The 20,694-nt window shown below is 39.6% G+C and overlaps 1 protein-coding gene across 1 annotated transcript in view; it reads right to left on the bottom strand.

Moving 5' to 3' along the window:
* Positions 1-20,523, bottom strand: part of Znf106 (zinc finger protein 106) — a 72,456-nt gene extending 51,933 nt beyond the window's left edge. The window contains exons 1-2 of the mRNA XM_010624782.3: positions 20,448-20,523; positions 7,740-7,825 (exon numbers count right to left, since the gene is read on the bottom strand). Coding sequence (XP_010623084.1) covers positions 7,740-7,793 — 54 coding nt within the window. The 5' untranslated portion in view covers positions 7,794-7,825; positions 20,448-20,523. The remainder of the gene's footprint in view (positions 1-7,739; positions 7,826-20,447) is intronic.
* Positions 20,524-20,694: the final 171 nt, after the last annotated feature.

Below are 20,694 nucleotides of genomic sequence, written 5' to 3'. Positions count from 1 at the left end.
TGTAGTGGAGACTGACCTGGAACTCACTGTGTAGCCCAGGCTGGTCTTGAACTCACAGTAATCCTCCTGCCTCAGCCTCCCAAGTGCTGGGATTATAGGCGTGTGCCACCATGCACGACTTCCAGCTTTCTTTTTTAAATAAAAGAAGATGATTTATTTGAAGGCGGAGGAAAAGAAGACAGACATGGCAGACAGTTTCTTTGGAAAAGTAGGAAGTATTCAAAAGGGAAATACTCGTAGATTTACCTGCAGTTCCTTTGTTTGTTGAGATTCTGGTCCCATGTAGACTCCTGGAATCTGATTGGCTTTCCAGGAGTGTCTTTCATCCTAACCTTGGATTTCTTCTGGCCATGGCTTTCCCTTTCCAAGGTGGAGGGTAGGATTATGGGAGGGGGCCTTATGGACAGGTAGTTTAGGTTCAAGTATTAAGTAAAGGAAGTTTGTGAATCTTATGTTAATCATACCACCTAGGACTTTCTGGGTCTTGAGTTTCTTCCTCATCCTTTGCCTTTCTCATTGCTTGAGTCTAGCCTTACTAATCACTGAAGTCTGGCTGCAGAGATTAGAGTTGCCTTACCAATTTTTAATAAGGCTCAATGAGGCCTTCATTTTATTGTTTCCCTACCTATGTTACGGAAGGAATGGGCAAGTGACACACAAAGAGGTGGCAGAATGGAAGTAAAATAACCAAAAGTTTTACTTGTTGACAAAGGTCGATCCCACCTAACTGCAGTGCCCAGATCGACCAAGTACTGGGCTGCAACTCCTTATTTTACAGTCTTGATCTTATTCAGGTGGTTACATTTCATTTCCACAGTTCACACTACTGATATACAAATCATGGTGGCAAGAGACAGTTCAATGTCAACCCAGACATAATACTTCTTTGTTGTTGTTTACCTTTATGATTCATCAGATGTAGCACTTCTTTGTTAGGGGAGGTTACCTTTAAAATTCATCTAGTTATCTACTCTAGCCCAAGGGAAGCGGGTAGGGGGGGCATGTCTGGTCAGCAAAGTTAACAATGGTTCCTTTCATCTTTACAATCATGTGGTTTACAAAACTTTGTCTTGCTGTGTCCTGTTATCTCAGGATGAGACTAGATGCCTCTGCTATCTGTTGACTTGGAATTAAACAAAGCAAACTGCTGTTAGAGATGGCAGAAGTCATTTTATATTGTGACATTTCTAAGGTTTTTGCTATTAAAGTTTTCTCTATCACCTATGGGGCCCCCTGTCTCTATATTCCCCACTTTGAGACAACTATCAAACGGCTGTTGGGGAAATGGGTGATGACTGATCTGACTTCTTTGAGCTGAGTGGGGTCATAGTTGGGGAGCAGCAAATGGAAGTCTTCAGCCAGAAGGTTCATCCATTGGGCCTGGGTGAAGGAGTCTGACAGCTTCTCCATGGTGTTGCTGCAAATGATGGCCCCATTCTCACCACTTGCAAAAAATGATATCTGCCATGGTGAGGCCCCAAGTCAACAGTGTGTCATTTTATAGACTATGTTTGATGCTACTGTTATTGCTGATTATGCTATGTTAGCCAAGGTGATATAATTGTGCTAATCACTTGTTCTTTCTGGTACACCAAGACTGAGATTGCTTACAGCAGATAGATTTAAAAAAATAAAAAAGAATTCAGGAAAATGATGGAAAACATGCATGCCCAGTATAGGAAAAAACTGAAATCCATAAAACAGATTTAAACATATATTGAGGAGATTAAAAATCCCATTGAAAGTATACACAGCAGAATGAGACAATGTGAGGACATAATGTCAGGTACAGAAGACAGTATTTTGGTTAGCAATCATGAAAACAAAGACGTCTTTAAAATAGCAAGGGATCATGAGAAATCAATCCAGCAGCTGCTAGATGATGCTAAGACTGACCAGAATCAATGAAAAAGCAGAAGACAGCACAAATGACATAAAAAACCTATTATCAGAAGTAATGGCAGAAAATTTCCCAAACGGGGAAAAACAATCTGAAATACAAATAAATGAGCCATAAAAAACTCCAATTAGCCATGATCAAAAAATCTTCCCCAGGGCATATGAGTCAACACAAGAACAAAATATTAAAAGCTGTTAGAGAAAAGAAACCAGTCACCTATAAAGGAAAGCCCATCAGAATCACAGCAGAGACTGGGGTTGTAGATCAGTGGCACAGTGCCTGTCTAGCAAGCAGAGACCCTGAGTTCAATTCCAAGTACAAAAAAAAAAAAAAAAAGGATCATGCAGTAGACTTCTCAACAGAAACCCTCAAGTCAAGGAGAGCTTGGACTGAAATATTTCAAGCCCTAAAGGAAAAAATGTCCAACCCAGATTGATGTACCCTGCAAAACTACCTTTCAAATTGATAGACAGGGGGCCAAGAATTTAGTTCAGGGGCACCACACGTGCCTTGCAAGCCCAAGGTCCTGAGTTCAATCCCTGGTATCAGAAAAAAAAATTGATAGAGAAATAAGATACTTCTGTGACAGGGCTGGGGATGTAGCTCAGTGGCTTGGGCCTGCCTCACAAGTGCAAGGTCCTGAATTTGATGCCTGGTACCAAAACACACACACACACACACACACACACACACACACACACACACACACAAACACACACACTCTCTCTCTCTCTCTCTCTTCCATAACAAAAAAACCTCAGGAAATTCATGAACAACAATTCAGCACTCCACAGTGCTCTGAAAGATATTCTAGAAAGAGATAACAAACATTAGAACTCCAAAAACTCCAACAGAATGAAGCCACAAGGCAAGACAAGAAATTAAACAAGGAGGAAAGAAAGGAGCCAACAACAGGAAAATAATATGAAAGGGATAAGCCAATACATATCAGTTATATCAATGTTAATGGTTTCAATTAACCAATCAAAAGAATCAGAATTATCACAAAGAAAGATCCAACAATATGTTGCATACAAGAAACATTTAATTCAAAAAGAAATTTGTAGCTGAGCCTGGTGGCCCATGCTTGTAATTCCAGCACTTGGGAGGCTGAGGCAGGAGGATTGCTATGAGTTCAAGACCAGCCTGGGCTACATAGTGAGTTCTAGGTCAGTCTTAACTACACAATGAGACCCTGTCTGGGGGGGGGGGAGAAAGAAAAGAAAAGACAAAAGGAGAAGGGTAAAGAAAGAAATTCGTAGACTGAAAGTCAAAGGGTGGAAAACAATATTCCATGTGACAGGAACCAGGAAAAAAGTAAAGTGGACTATTTGCAGACAAAATAGAAAGACTCATTAAAAGAAACAAAGACGGCCTCTACATCCTTGTAAAGGGAACAATCCAAGAGGAAGAGACAACAATCATAAATACATATGCAAAGAATATCAGTGCACCCAACTATATAAAACAAATATTAACAGACAAGAAAAATAAAAAAATGTTAAATTTGCAAAAATAATGTAAAAATCAAACTGTAATGGTGATTATTACAATGTAATTGTAATACCTCAGTGTCACAAATAGATCAACTAGATTAAAAAATCAACAATGAAATATCAGAATTGAACCAAACTTGTGAACAAATGGACTTAGTAGACAGATGTCTACAACAGAGAGTTCTACCCCACAACATCAGAGTACAAATTCTTCTCAGCTGTACATGGGATGTTCTCCAAAATAGATTACATACTAGCTCACAGAGCACACTCAAGTAAATACAAAAGAACTGAAATTAGCCCATGCATATTAGCAGGTGATAGTGCAATGAAGATGTAGAAACAACCCTATGCACATTCAGCCAACTGATCTTTGACAAAGAGGCCAAAAACATATGCTGGAGAAAAGATAGACTTTTCAATAAACGGTGCTGGGAAAAATTGGCTAACCACATGCAGGTTGAATCTAGACCCGTATTTCTCACATATACCAAACTAAAATCGAAATAGATCAAATTGCTAAAGGAGAAACAGTCTGCTGGAAGATAAAGCAGGTAAAACTCTTAAAGGCAAGAACTTTCTGAACAGAATCCAAATTGCTTAAGAAATAAAATCAAGAATCAACAAATGGCCAGGTGTGGTGGCTCATGCCTGTAATCCCAGCACTGGGGAGACTGAGGCAGGAGGATTACTGTGAGTTTGAGACCAGCCTGAGCTACATAGTGAGTTCAAGGTCAGTCTCAACTACATAGTGAGACCCTGTCTCAAAAAACCAAAAAAAAAAAAAAAAACAATCAACAAATGGAGGGCCAGGGATTTAGGCCCAGTGGTTCCACCACCTGCCTTACAGGCACAAGGACCTGAGTTCAATTCCCGGTACCAAAAAAAAAAAAAAAAAGAATCAACAAATGGAATCATATCAAATTAAAAAGCTTCTGCACAGCAAAAGAAACAATCAACAGTGTAAAAAGACAACCTACATAATGGCAAAAATATTTGCTAGCTATTCCTCAGATAACAGGCCTAAAATGCAGAATATACAAAGAAATAAAAAAAATCACAACCCCCCCCAATAAAATACCCAGTCAAAAAGTGGAAAACTGAAATGATTACATACTTCGCAGAAATGGGGGCCAGAGATTTAGCTCAGTGGTGCTGCCACCTGCCTCACAGGCACAAGGTCCTGAGTTTGATTCTCGGTACCCACCCCCCAAAAAAGTAAAAAGGGCCAATAAATATATGAAAAACTGTTTAACTTCTCTGGTCATTAGCGAAATGCAAATTAAAACAACAGAAATTCCATCTTACTCCAGAAAGGACTATTAAGAAATCAAAAAACAAAAAATGTTGGCAAGGCTGTGAGGAAAAAGGAAACTTTCTACATTGTCGGTGAGAATGTAAACTTAGATAATTACTATGGAAATCAATATGAAGACTCCTCAAAAAACTAAAAATAGAAATTCTAGGGCTGGGGATTTAGCTCAGTGGTTCCACTGCTCTGCTGCCTGCCTCACAAGCGCAAGGTCCTGAGTTCCATCCCTGGTACCTGCCCCCCCAAAAAAGAAATTCTATTCAACCCAAATATTCCCCTTCTAGATATCTTCCCAAGAGTTAAAGATCTATTACAGTGATATATACCATGCACAGACCATGTACACAACTCACAATAGCTAAATACTGGAAGTGGCCCTTATGTCCACCAACAGATGAATGGATCAAGGCAGTGTATTTATACACAATGGAGTATTCTCCCAAAAAGGATAAACTTGAGTCATTTGTAAAAACAAACAAAAAAACTGGATGTACCTTGACATCAGTGTTAAGTGAAATAAATCAGATACACAACCTTAAATATCGCAGTTTCTCTTATGAGAGACCTAAAATATATATAAAGAACAAAACAAAAGATAATAGGAAATATGGAGATAGATCTTCTCCAAAAGGGAAGGAGATCAAGAGATGGAGGGAGGGGAAAATCGAGATGTATTACGTACACAGACCAACTTCCCACGATGAAGGTAATTAATTATGTACAGTTTACAAAAGAATAGGGCCAGGGATTTAGCTCAGTTGTTCTGCCACCTGACTCGAAAGCACAAGGACCTGATTCCCGGGACCAAAAAAAGAAAAATAATTAGACAAGATCCCCAGGCATAGTATTACAGTAAAAGCCCCAAATGTGTATCTTTTTGTATACAGGGCTTCTCTTAGTTCCTTGTAGGTAGCATTTTGGGGGGGGTCATCACTGAACAGTTTTGGAAAATAATTAAAAATTTAAATATGCATATTTTTAAATTCTTGGACTTCTCTGTCTTTTATATGTTAATTGGCATCAGGATACTCAAGGGTGTACTACACACCTTTTTCCTACTAAAGTCACCCTTTACAACATACTTGGAGAAACTAGGATTATACTTGCTCAGAAAACTGGAGGAAATCACTGCTTCAACATAAATTGCTCAGTCTATGTAAAAATACTGTATTAGAGAGATCCCTTCCAACTAATTCATTCTGTTAATTTCTTAGTCCATGTTATGCACAAAAGCCATTCTTTCCCTTGTTGAATAATATACAATTTTCTTTCACTAAAGCAAGAGTAACTCTAGTACTTGATTTAACTTCGTTATGATCACATAAAAAAATGAAGTAAAAACATATTTACCAGAGTAGGAAGAAATGCTAAAAAGACTGAAAATGGCAAAATCATGGTATCACAGATAGGGCTGCTATTCTCCCGAAGTCTGATACCACATTCTCTGACCAATGGCCTATACATCTCATACATTTTCTCCATCTCCCTCCAATCAAAAGCAGTCACAAGGAATTATAATTTACTGACAACTCATATAAATGACAATCTAAAGATTTAAAACTAGAAGAACAGTCTTTTACTTTCATAAAAAGCAGCAGGTCAGGGCCAGGGATTTAGCTCAGTGGCACCATGCCCGCCCCGCAAGCACAAGGTCCTAAGTTCAATCCACAGTACCCCCCCCGCCGAAAAAAGCAACAGGTTATTCTTAAACATGACTTTAAAGTCCTAACTCATTTTTGCATCACTAACAGAAATCCTGAAAGGGGAAAAAAGAACTTCATCCTAGCATCTTCAACACTGTTCACCAACTATCTTTAGTTAAATTATAAGTTATAGTCCCCCAAGATCCAAGACAAAATTTGTTTTAAACAGATGAGGCTTCTTTTCAACACCTACCACTACTGGCTCCAACCCATCTGTGTCTTTGTTCATGTTGTTCTTCGACCTGAAATATCTCTTCCCCATTTCACTTACACTGTCTCACTCACTGCTTCCACTTAGAACTCCCTTGACTAAGTAACACAGCCCACTGATTTCCAGTTCTCTGAATTTCTAATGACAACCAGAACACCTTAACAGCAGAGAGAATAAATTCTCTGTATTAAAGCCAGCAGCAATACTGTGAAAGCAAAGAAAAAAAGAAAGAGAAAGTGAAGAGTCAGGCAATTTGTACCCAATTTCCGTGAGGCACAGGTAAATTCTTTTTTTTACTTTTTTTCCCCTTCTCAGCACTGGGGATTAAACCCAGGGTCTTTACAGTAAGCTACATCCCCAATCCTTTAAAAAATTTTTTTTTAAATTTTGAGACAGGGTCTTGCTAAGTCATTAAATTGCCCAGGGTGGGCTCACGCTTGCCATCTGCCAGCCTCAGCTTCCTGGAGTGCTGGAATTACAGCCTGTGCACTGCCTTGGTTGGCTGGTAAGCTTTTGTTCTTATAAAGGTTTGTTTTCCTTGATGTAATCATCCCCACCTTGTGGGGGCATCTGGGATACTGTTAATACTCCTGCACTGACTCTTCACAAGGCTGGCCACAAACAGAAAGGAGGTATATAATATTAAGAACTGTGTTCAATGAGTATTCATGAATCAAAAAGTATATGATTTTCTGCGAGGTGTGGTGGCTCACACCAGTTCCCAGCACTCAAAAGGCTGAGGCAGGACGATCACTGCAGTTCAAGGCCAGCCTGAACTACATAAGAGACCTTGTCTCAAATCCCTCCTCAAAGTACATCATTTTAAAATCTCAGAAAATATAACCTCAAATAACTTGAAATTTAAGATATTTTCCCAATAACTAGCTAATAACTAAATTCCTATATACCACCTTTGACTATGCACAAATTTTGGATAAAATTTAGTAATATAGTTACTGGCTTTATGAAGCAGTAATGGGATGGAAACCAGTGAAATGAGACTATGCATTAGAGCATAAATAAGACACCCTGGTAACAGCTTTTACCCATTTATTCATAAGATATCTCTTTTTAAAAGCTGTCATAAAACCTCAGATTCTCCCTCTTCCACTATTACCTTTTTTGAGCTGTACGCAATGTGGCACAATATGCATTTCCGTTCTCGTACCATAGTGACCCGCTCTGAAGCACCCCACGTCACACCTGCAAAGAGGAAGTAATATTTAGTAAGTAGCTTTTCCCCAGATATCATCTTTAATATGCCTTAATACAGCCAAAATTATAAGTCCTGCATATTCCTCACTTCCACCCTGCCTCTACCCCAGTGTTCCCATCTCAATAAATGTCAATTCCAACTTGCCAGGTGCCCAGGACAAAAGCTGAGATTCATCCCTAAGCTCCTGTTCACCACATAGCCACCCTCCTCCGCAAATCCTATCCCTCGCACCTTGAAACACATCCAGCTTCTAACACTTCTCATTACCCATCACCTCTCTAACCTCTCACATGGCATGGTCCTACTGACTTCACTCCTAACTTCCACTCTTGTCCTGCAATCTATTCTCCAAACAGCAGCCAACTATTCTCACAACAGGAGTCTTTTAAAATTTAAATTAAATTATGTAACCCCCCGCTGCTCAGTCTTCCAATGGGCTTCCCATTTTACTCAGAAAACTCTATGTCCTTGCCAAAGCTACCAATCTGTGTTCTCTCCTGTCAGACTGTGCCCCATCAGTCTCTGGCTATCGTTCCAGTCAGTCACATATACCCCATACACCCTCAATTCCTGATTGGCAGATTCTCCCACCTCAGGCCTTCTGTGCGTCTGTGTGCTAGCTTCCTAATGGTGTCCTATGGGACTCACAGTTACACTCATTTCCATCTGGGGTCTGAAGTGTTGCCTCACTAGGAAGGCCTTCCTTGAATCCCTATGGAATACTGCACATTTCGTGTCCCGCAACCTGCCATGCCTCTATGGGCCTCTTTAATTTTTTCATAGCATTGAGTTGACTGCGTTTCTACAGATCCAAAACAGTATCTCCTACCCCATGTGCTCTTGCAGTGGCATCTTGTCACCACCCAAAGATAATGTTTCCCCTCCCCTATGAACTATTTTGACCAATAAAATATAGTAAAAATGACAGTACAGGGCCCCGGATTTAGCTTAGTAGCATTGCGCCTGCCTTGCAAGCGCAAGGTCCTGAGTTCAATCCCCAGTACAAAAAAAAAAAAAAAGACATTCTATTAATTTCAGAGCCTATACTTTCAAAAATCTGTAACTTCTCTCCCTTAGCCTTCTTGCTGTACCCCCATTTGGAACCTAGGCACTGTGCATTGAGAAGCTCAGCCACATAAAAGCACAGGCCCAGAGGAAAAGAACCAGCCCAGCTGAGTACCCACAGGACAATCAGTGTCAGCTGACAGCATGCAACTGGGGCATCCTGGGGAGTTCCAGATTCAATGACCAATTCCAAGAAAGACCAACAGGTAAACCATCCAAAAAGCCTTTTTTAACCACAGAATTGTGAGAAATGATAAAATACTCTTGTTTTTTAAAATAGTGCCACAGGGGAAAAGTATCTGAATTCTGCCTGAATCCATCTGCAAACTGAAGAAGTTGCTTTAAGTTTTTTATTTTTTGCCCATTTTTGTCCCTGTAGTCCATTTCAAATTTCAATTTTCAAATATGCTCCAAATATTTGATGAACAACTCAATGCTCAAAAATATCATTTGGTGGGGCCAGGGATTTAGGTCAGTGTTCCACCACTTGCCTCAAAAGCACAAGGTCCTCAGTACCAAAAAAAAAAAAAAAAAAAAAAAAATTTTTTTTTGGTGTCAAAAGAACTTTATTCAACTTTGTCATCCTTTCTAATTTCTTTTAATTTTGGTCTCCAAAATAAAAAATTAACCAATTATTTATTTTAAGTATACTAGAAGAGAAGGATAGGCTAGAGGAAAAGGGGATGTAAAAAGATGAGTTATGTACACATACCAACTTCCTATGATAAATATAATCATATACTGCAAACATGTACTAATAAACTTGTAACAAACTAAGTGAAAAAAATCAATCTCAATTATTAGCTCCTTAGGCTGGGGATATATAGCTCATGACTGGCAGGCTCAAGGCCCTGAGTTTGATTCCCAGTACCAAAATAAATAAATAAATAAATAAATAAATAAATAAAAAGCTCCTAATGTATACCTCTCCCGTCTCCATTCGTTCCCCCTCTGCCCCCCCACCCCAATACTGGGAGTGAGCTATATCACCAGTCCTTTTTTATCTTGGGATCTGTCAGGAGCCATTCTACATAATCTTGGGGAAAAAAATCACTTCATAATTAAAGTATGACTATAGCTGTCTAAGTAAGGCCCAATGTCGCCTTGCTCACTAGCCAGCTAAGGCCTACGGAAACAACGCCATTTTGCCTCTGGTCACAGCTGAGGCCTAAATGGCTCAAGGGCAAGATTATATCTGCTGATGACATTCTGCTTCTAGAACTGACTGAAATTTAAAAAACAAAACAGGTTTCACCTGTGAAAGAACAAATTCCTTGTCAGCTTAACTCATCCCACCTATTATTTTAAGAATGTTCTCTTTACTTCCTTCATCAACATAAGATCCTCACCACTTAAAATCCTCATTAGCATAAGATCTGCATCGATATAGGACCACCTCCACCCCCTAAGCCACCAGATGTTCCCTCCAATTACTGTGCGTACCCAATAAAAGTGGCGTGCTCTGAGTCTTTGTCTTTGCCCACTCTGAGGCGTGCTCTGAGTCTTTGTCTTTGCCCACTCTGAGGCACTGACCTCTAGGCCCCCCATATACTTTGAAATTACACGTCTCTGTTGTCTTTTTTTTTTTCTTTAGCCATCCTTTCAAGGCAGTCAGGGGATTGATCAGCCTCTGATACAGATTTTAAAACAAGGTCTCACTAAGTTGCCCAGGCTGGACTCACACTTGCGCCTCAGCATTCCAGAGTGCTGGGATCACAGGCTTGTGCCACCCCACCAGAGGCCTGCCTCAGAATGCCTTCTGGTTCATCATTTTATTCCCATTTCTTGGCACATCATCTGTTTAGAACAAGTGATATTTGTTGAATAAATGAACACAAATTAAGATGTTTGGAATAGAAACAATAAAAACTGGAGTATAATCTTACACAGTATTTCTATTTATTTATTTTTTTGGTGGTGGGGATTGAACTCGGGTCCTTAAGCTTGGGAGGCAGGCGGCAGAACCACTGAGCTAAATCCCTGGCCCTTTCCACAGTGTTTTTAGATTATACTGCTAGGATTTAGCTCAGTAGTTCTGCCGCCTGCCTCACAAAGCGCCAAGGACCCAAATTCAATTCCCGGTACCAAAAAAAAAAACCCAAATAAAACAGATTATACTGCTATGATGCTTATACATATAACTGTTAGAATTTACCCTGAAAATATACACATACAGTATTTCTACAGCGATACAGCCATTGACTCCAGTAAAAGAAATGAAGGCCTGGGGATAGAAATAAATTATTTTTCACCAAAGAGCCTTGTGTACTTTAAGATTTAAGTCATTCGTATTAGTAACACCAAGGGCTCAGTAGTGCCACCACCTGCCTCGCAAGGGCAAGGTCCCGAGTTCGATCCCAAGGTACCAAAAAATAAAAGCTAAAAACAAAATAAAATATACATAAAAACCACACCCACTTTTTTTTTTATTGAGTTTATTGGTACAATCTAGGTATACAATACAGTTACATTCATCATTGGGATTCTGTACATTTACATAATAGGTCTTGATTCTCATTTTTTCCCCTTGTCCCTGCCCTCCCTTCACCCCCCTTCCCTCCCCATTTACAAACACTTTATTTCCATTTTTTCAGTTTCTCATATTTTTTTCTCTCATTACCTTTCCCCCACCCTTCCCACTTGCCCTACACCTTTAGCCCTTTACTTACCCACTTCTTAAAATCTGTAATTTTTTTTTTAAAAAAAAAACCTACTGAGGACTAAGATTTCTTGGGACTCCAAAAGTCAAAAGGGTTGACATATTCTGCTTTTAGAATGGCTAATTACAGATACCACATGACATAGATCTAATCAACTGATACTGAAAAAATATAATCTAATTAGATGCTACTTGTCCAAAAAAGATAAAGTACAAATAGCATTTATATACCAGCTTACATATACAAAGCACAATGGAAAAAACATAGACCTTAGGGCTGGGCGTGGTGGTGCACGCCTGTAATCCCAGCACTAGGGAGGCTGAGGCAGGCAGATCACTGTGAATTGGACCAGCCTGGGCTACACAGTGAGTTCCAGGTCAGTCTCAATTACATAGTGAGATCCTGTCTCAAAAACCAAAAGGGAAAAAAATAAAAATAAAAACAAAAAGCATAGATCTTAGAATCAGACAAAAATACTTCATAGGTCTACTATTTTGCATAAATTTTAATCTCTCCTAACTTCAAATTCCACTCCTATAAAAAGGAAACAGTTGTTATGGATTCGGCTTTTTATAAATGGCAATTTCTTGTAGAGTGATTTTTCATTCATATTTTGAACAGGTAATTATAGTAGTTTCACAATTCTAAAGATAGAAAGGGTTTACAGCCAGTTTCAAACAATGTAACAATGGAGGCTACTTACTACAGAACCTATTAATCCATCTCAGTACTCTAATATGTGCATACTACAGTACACAGGGTAGTTATTATCCCCAGGGTTTAACCTGAATCCAATCACCATTTCACTTTCACTTCTAGTTTCTTAATATCAACCTCAATGATTTCACCAGGATCAATTCCTAATCTAGAAAACTGACCAGGTCTCTTCAATGAGTCATGGAGAAAATAAAAATGAGGGAGAAAAAAAAATGAGGGAGAGAAGGTAAGTGTTCTAGACTTAAAGAAACATCTGGGAGGCTGAGGTAGGAGAATTGCCTGGAGTTGGACACCAGGATAGACTACACAGAAAGTTCAAGGCTAGCCTGAACTACACAGCAAGACACTGTCTCAAAAACAACAACAACAAAAACAATTAGATTAAAAGAAACTTCAAAACATGGAAAAACCAAATGTAAACTGGGTTTGGTGGCTCACACCTGTACAGCACTTTGGGACACTGACAGAGAAGAAGCCCCAAGTTTGAGCCCAGCTGTGGCAATTTGGCAAGACCCTATCTCAAAACAAAACAATTAAACAAGGGCTGGGGATACAGACCAGTGTGAAGGCTCTAGGTTCAATACCCAAAAATTGGAAGAAAAAAATAAGACAAAACAAAAAAAAGGCAAAAAACAACATGTAGCTTTATACTGGAAACTGAATCAAACTGTTTAGTCAACATTTTGGCTCTCCCTCTGTCCTAGCTACTCAGGAGAGATGGAGGCAGGAGGACCGTAGTGGGCAATTTACCTAAACTCTGTCTCACAAGAAACTTTTACAAAAGGACTGGCTGGGGAGGTAGCTCAGCAGTAGGGAAGCCCTAGGTTCAATGCCCAACATGGTAAAAGGAAACCAAAAGGGACAGTTTGGAAAATTTTAACAAGGACTGGACAATTCAGAGGAATTGTTGTAGTGGACTGTCATTATGCAAGAAAATGTTCTCCCTATTAAACACATACCAACACATTTAAAAGGAAAAACGCAAGAATAAAAGCAATATATGTTATAGAAAAAATTCAGATTTTAAAATCTGAGGAACACATTTGCAGGCACTCAACAATGTATTAATTTATAGAGCCAGGGATTTAGCTCAGTGGTTCTGTCTTCTGCCTCGCAGGCACAAGGTCCCAAGTTCGATTCCTGGTACCAAAAAAAAAAGTGCTGAGGCAATGTATTAATTTATCTACTTTTCTGGTTGTTTTACATTTTTTACAATAAAATGCACAATAAAAAAAAAAGCCTTAAGGGCCGGGGATTTAGCTCAGCAGTTTGGTGGCCTGCCTTGCAAGCGTAAGGACCTGAGTTCAATCTCTGGTACCAAAAAAAAAAAAAAAAAAAAAAAGCCTACAGAGCCATTATCAAATGTAGGTTTTTAAATTTCAAAAAAGCCTTATGGAAAAAGTATCCCTCCCCTTGTTTCCCAGCCACCACTATCTCCAGCCACTTATGTATTCTTCCAAAGATAGTCTTTTTAAAAATATTTGTGTTACATGTGTAGTCTAGTGGTATTAAATACATTCACAATGTTGTGCTACCACCTGCATATATAACTATGTTTATCTTGGGAAACCAAAACCGGACCCATTAAACACTAACTCCAATTAATCCTATTCCTTCTCCACAGCCTTTGCAACCAGCATTCTTTTATCTGATTCTGATTACCTTACACAGATATTCTGCACCCACATATGCCATATAGGTACCACATATATGCCATTCAATATTTGCACATACAGATCTGCCTCATTCTAACAACTGCATAAATTTATGATGTATTTAACCAGTATTCTACTGATGAACACCTGGGAATTCAAATTTGATAGTCCTACTAGGTCAACACCCAAAAATCAATAGCCTTCTTGTACACAAATAACAGACTCACTGAGAGAGAAATTAAGGAAATGATTCCTTTCACAATAGCATCCAAAAAAATGAAGTATCTAGGAATCAATCTAACAAAAGAAGCAAAACACCTCTACATTGAAAACTACAGCACTCTGAAAAAAGAGATCGAAGAGGATATAAGAAAATGGAAAGATATCCCCTGCTCCTGGGTAGGAAGAATCAACATAGTGAAAATGGCCATATTACCAAAATTGCTATACAGATTCAATGCAATGCCAATTGAAATTCCAACACTATATTTCACAGAACTAAAAAAAGAATCCAAAAATTCATTTGGAATCAGAAGAGACCTAGAATAGCAAAAGCCATCCTAGGCAACAGAGACATGGCAGCGGGTATAACAATTCCCAATTTGAAACTATACTACAAAGCCACTGTGATAAAAACAGCATGGTACTGGCAAAAAAAAACCAGACCTGAGGATCAGTGGAACAGACTGGAAGACACAAAAACAACTCCAGATGTACTCAGGTACCTCATCTTTGACAAAGGATGTGACCATCCCCACTGGAGGAAAGAGAGCCTCTTTAATAAATGGTGTTGGAAAAACTGGATCTCAACCTGCCAAAGATTAAAACTAGACTCTTATCTTTCATGCACTAAAGTAAAATCCAAGTGGATTAAAGATCTAAATATTAAAACAGAAACACTAAACTTGCTGGAAGTTAGGTAGAACTCTTGAAGACAATGGCATAGGAAAAGACTTTATGAACAAATCCTCAGTAGACAGGAACTAGCAGAAAGAATCAACAACTGGGATCTCATCTTATTAAAAAGCTTCTGCACTGCAAAAGAAACCATCAACAGAACTAAGAGACAACCTACAATGTGGGAAAAAATTTTTACCAGCTGCTCCTCAGACAAAGGACTACTATCTAGAATAAATAAAGAACTCAAAACAATCAGCCCTCCCAAATATAAAGATACAATTCAAAAATGGGCATCTGAAATGGACAGACATTTCTCAAAGAAGTAAAAGCAGCAAGTAAATATATGAAAAAATGTTCCATATCACTGGTCATTCGAGAGATGCAGATGAAAACAACACTGAGATTCCACCTCACCCCACAAAGAATGGCTATCAAGAAATCAACCAATAACAAATGTTGGCAGGGTTGTGGGGAGAAAGGAACCCTTCTCCATTGTTGGTGGGAGTGCAGACTGGTGCAGCCACTATGGAAATCAATATGGAGATACCTCAAAGAGCTGGGACTAGCGGTTCCATTTGACCCAGCCAACCCTCTGCTGGGTATCTTTCCAAAAGAATTAAAGGAATCATACCACAGTGATATATGCGCACCTATGTTTATAGCGGCACAGTTTGTAATAGCTAAATCTTGGAAACAGCCCATTTGCCCATCAGTTGGAAACTGGATAAAGAAGATGTGGTTTGTCTATAAATGGAATACTACTCAGCCATAAAGAATGAGAAATTAGATTCATTCATAGGAAAATGGATACATATTGAGGATATACTCCTAAATGAAATAAGTCACACATGTAAATACTGAATAGTTTCTCTGGTGTGAAAAGCTATAATAGTACATAAGATCCTAATGAGATAACTGACCATGTGAAATAGGAAGAAAAGGGCTAAAGGTGTAGGGAAAATGGGAAGAATAGGAGAAAGGTAATAAGGGAAAAGAAAAAAATATGACAAAATGAAAAAATGGAAATAAAGTGTTTGTATATGGGGAGGGGAGCAGGGGGCGAAGGGAGGGCACGGACAAGGGGAGAAAAATGAGAACCAAGACCTGTCATGTAAAGGTACAAGATCCCAATAATGAATGTAATTGTACTGTATACCTAAAATGTAACAATAAACTCAATAAAAGAAAAAACAAACAAATTTGGTAGTCCTTTTTAAATTAAAAAAAAAAAAAAAAGCACACAGCCTCTTCAACAAATGGTGTGGGAAAAACTGGATCTATCTTTCACCGTGCACTAAACTAAAATCGAAGTGGATTAAAGGCCTAAACATTAAAACAGAAACACTAAACTCGATGGAGGATAGATAAGTTAGGTAGAACTCTCAAAGACACTGGCACAGAAAAAGACTTTATGAACAAATCCTCAGTAGCATGGGAACTAGCACAAAGAATCAACAACTGGGATCTCATCTTATTAAGGAGCTTCTGCACTTCAGGAGAAACCACCAACAGAGCTGAGAGACAACCCACAGTGTGGGAAAACATTTTTACCAGCTGTTCCCCAGACGAAGGTCTACTATCTAGAATATATAAAGAACTCAAAAAAACCAGACCCCCCCCCAAATATAAAGACCCGATTCAAAAATGGGCATCTGAAATGAACAGACATTTCTCAAACAAGTAAAAGCAGCAAAGAAATATATGAAAAAATGTTCAACATCCTGGGTTTTCACCTCACCCCAGAAAGAATGGCTGCTATCAAGAAATCAACCCATAAGAAATGCTGGTGGGGTTGTGGGGAGAAAGGAACCCTTCTCCATTGTTGGTAGAAGTGCAGACTGGTGCAATCACTGTGGAAATCAATATGGAGATAACTCAAAGAGCTTGGACTGGAGGTTCCATTTGACCCAGCTATCCTTCTGCTGGGTATCTTTTCAAAAGAATTAAAAGAATCCTACCACAGCGATATATGTGTGCCCATGTTTATAGGGGCATAGTGAAACAGCCCAACTGCCCATCAACTGGAGACTGGATAAAGATGCTGTTTTATTGGGTTTTTTTTTTTTTTGCTTTGTTTTGTTTTTTTGGTTTTTTAGTAAAAAGCAAAAGATTTATGCGATCTGAAGAGAAACCAGAGTTTTTTTTTTTTTTTTTGGTTTTTTGAGACAGGGTTTCATTATGTAGTTGAGACTGACCTGGATCTCACTATGTAGCCCAGGCTGGTCTCAAACTCACAGCAATTCTCCTGCCTCAGCCTCCCGAGTGCTGGGATTACAGGCATGCGCCACCATGCTCAATCTGTTTTGTTGTTGTTGTTGTTGTTGTTTTAACAAAATGGAGCACTACTCAGCCATAAATAAAGAGAAACTAGAGACATTTATAGCTAAATGGATGAACATTGAGGCCATACTTTTTTTGTTGTTGGTTTGTTGCTGTTGTTCTCTTGGTTTTGTTTTTTGTTTTTTTTGGTACCAGGGATCAAACTCAGGTCCTTGAGTTTGCTAGGCAGTCAGCAGAACCGAGCTAAATCCCCGGCCTGACGCCATACTCTTAAGTGAAAATAAATAGGACACACGTGTAAATAGGGAGTAGTTTCTCTGGTGTGAAAAAACTAAAAGTGTAAATAATGTTCAAAGTGTATAACTGATAATATAAAATAAGAAGAAAAGGGCTAAAGGGGTAGGGGAAGTGGGAAGGATAAGGGAAAGGAAAGAAGGGAAAAGAAAAAATATGAGAAAAGGAAAAATGGAAACAAAGTCTGTAAATAGGCAAGTGTGGAAGGGGTGAAGGGAGGGCAGGGGTATGGGAAAAAAATAAGAACCAAGACACATCATGTAAAGATAAAAGATCCTAATGTTGAATGTAATTGTACTGCATATCTAAAAAGTACTAATAAACTTAATGGAAAAAAATAAAATAAAAAATTTTTAAAAGCACAATTGAATTTAAGCTTCAATTAGCAAATTGCATGCCTAACAATGTGCAATTAAAGTACTTAGGTGTAACTTGTCTACATAGGTGTTCTTATTCATTGGGTACTCAAATTAATCCTAAACTTCCCACTAAATTACTCCAATTACAAAAACAATATGTATAATTCTCACTAAACTGCTGGGCATGTTGGCACAAACCTGTGATTCCCCCCAGCACTTGGGAGGCTGAGGCAGGAGAATCACTTCAAGTTCAAGGCCAGCCTGGGCTACAAAGCAAGACCCTGTCTCAGAAAAAACCAAAAAAGGGCCAGGGATTTAGCTCAGCAGTGCAGTATCCTGCCTTGCAAGCCCAAGGTCCTGAGTTTGATCCCCAGTGCCAAAAAAAAAAAAAAAATTTACTGAGCCATCTGTCATTGTTCCTTGCTTTTGTATAATAGCTTTTAAACTACATCTGTTCTAATTTACATGTACAATAATCACCATAGTTTTCCTTTTCAAATAATGCTCTTTTAATCAAAGCAACTGATTATGAACTAGTCAGATCAAATTCCTGCACATCCTCTACCTCCCTGCAGGCCATTTTTAAATTCTCTTTAAAAACCATCTGTATTTTGAGAGGCTGAGGCAGGAGTGCCACAAATTCAAGGCTTGAATGAAATCCTGTCATTAAAAAAAAAATCTGTAGGTCAGGCACGGTGGTGCTCGCCTGTAATCCCAGCATTCAGGAGGCTGAGAAAGGAGGACCTTGGTGAGTTGGAGGCCAGCTTGGTCTACATAGTAAATACAGAGAGACCCTGTCTTAAAAAACAAAACAAGGGCCTGGGATTCAGCTCAGTGGCACTATGCTGGCCTCACAAGTACAACGTCCAGAGTTCAATCCCTGGTACCAAACAACAACAAAAAAAAATCCATTGCTCAGTGGTAGACCATTTGCCTTACCTGCACAAGACTCTGAGTTTCATCCTGAGACCCACAGAAATAATCTAATATACAGCTTTAATTAAAGGCTAATACAAACCGGGTGTGGCAGCGCTCGCCTATAATCCCTGCAGTCCAGAGGCTGAAGCAGGAGGATCGCTGTGAGTTCAGGACCAGACTGGGCTACACAGGGAATTCCAGGTCTCAACTACATAGTGAGACCCTATCTCAAAACCCCCACAAAGAAAAGGCTAATATATAAAAATAATCTCATACAAAAACAAGAACCAAGACATATCATATAAAGGTACAAGATCCCAATGATAAATGTTAACTATTGCTTGCTTTAAATGTATCAATAAACAAGGGGGAAAATAATCTAATACATAGCTTTAAATAAAGGCTAACACAAAACTAATCTAATACATAGCTTTATTTAAAATTCTTTTTAAAGAATTTTTAATTAAAATTCTGGACATTGCACAACCTGTAATCCCAGCACTCTTGGGAGTCTGAGGCAGGAAGGTCCCCAGTTCCAACCAAACCTCAATAATTAAAAAGGCTGAGGATGTAGCTCCTTGTGAAGGCCCCCAGGGTTCAATTCCGATCAGGGGAGAGGCTCCGACCATTTTCCAGTCTAGAGCTAACTCTAGAAACTGTAAGTGCAACATAGTTAGCTTTCCCCGCAGCAATTCTAGTATCTAACTTTGTCAAATAAGAAAAAGATGAGCTTTGCTATCATATTAGGTGAATTTCACCAACTAATTAAGCAAGGTTCAAGCAAGGTTAGTTTGAGTAAATTACCATCAGAACCTCAGCGATCTCATCTGACAAAAGTTGCAAAAACCATCTGATTTTACAACATCTCAATTTTTGTGACCCACCTGAATGTATTTGGCACAAGTGGCGCAGGTACTAAGAAGTAAATCCTAGTTGAATCCGAATATTATCTGGTTTCACTTTCCACCAAACTTGAGAAAGGAGCTTAAAACAAATTTTATAATTTTGTTTTGTTTTGTTTTTAAGACAGGGTCCATGCATTTCAAGCAGGCCTTTAACTCACTATATATAGCCTAGGCTGGCCCTGAACTCACAGCAATCTTCCTGTCTCAGCCTCCTTGCCCAATCTCCAAATGCCGGATTACAGGCATGTGCCACCATGCTCGGCGGTCAAATTTTATAGTTTCTAATGGGCGTTAGAACAGTGCTAAGCTCTTAGTAAAATTATTTGTGGTTTGAATCAACTAAGTATAAACCATTATGGTGGTTACAGCGCTCATTTACTAGATACAAGAAAAACTTCCTTAACTGGGATGACAGTCCCAAGTTGCTAAAAGCTACGGAAATCTCAAACTTTCCAACGAAAAGAAGACTGAACTGACCAGACAGAGGGGAGGGCGATACAAAGTATTTCCTCTCCATAATTATGCAGCGTGGATGGGCACAAAGTAAGCGACCCATTATTCGCTGATATTACTAAGACGCCTACCACTAGGTGAATCTCACCAACCACAGGCCAACCGGAGGCAGCAGCCTCCCCCAAAGGTCAAAGCTTTGGGCCATGTTTCCTTCCGGGGCTCGGAGGCCAGTCGAAACACCGCCCAGAGAACCTGCATCCTGAAGCCAGGATCACCATCATCTGCTCGGAAATCCACGCCGGCTCCGGGAGAGGGGACAGATCGGTAGCCCCAGCGCCGCCGTAACCACTCGGCCACGTCCCGCAGCCCCACCGCCCGCCCGGGCAGCCCCCGAGAGACTCACCTTCACCGCCACCCCTCACATCCCATCAGGCCACCATGCGCCCGGCAGGGAGCTTCCTGGCGTCTCAGACGCCCCCTCCCCTACCCCCTCCTCTGGGTCCCGGCCCACTACGGACCCGCTCCCCGCCGGGCACTGCGGCCACCAGCGCGCAGGCGCACAGCGCCACAGTTGCGCTCCTCCCCCGGCCTTCTCAATACTCGAGCTTTATTTAAACACAAGAGAGTGAACGACGGACACAGCGGGAAAG

The sequence above is a fragment of the Fukomys damarensis genome, unplaced genomic scaffold, assembly GCF_012274545.1.
Source record: "Fukomys damarensis isolate Sample0158 unplaced genomic scaffold, DMR_v1.0_HiC HiC_scaffold_17, whole genome shotgun sequence".
NCBI lineage: Eukaryota > Metazoa > Chordata > Mammalia > Rodentia > Bathyergidae > Fukomys > Fukomys damarensis.
The sequence above is the reverse complement of the archived record's forward strand: the minus strand, read 5'-3'. Positions and strand labels throughout refer to the sequence as shown.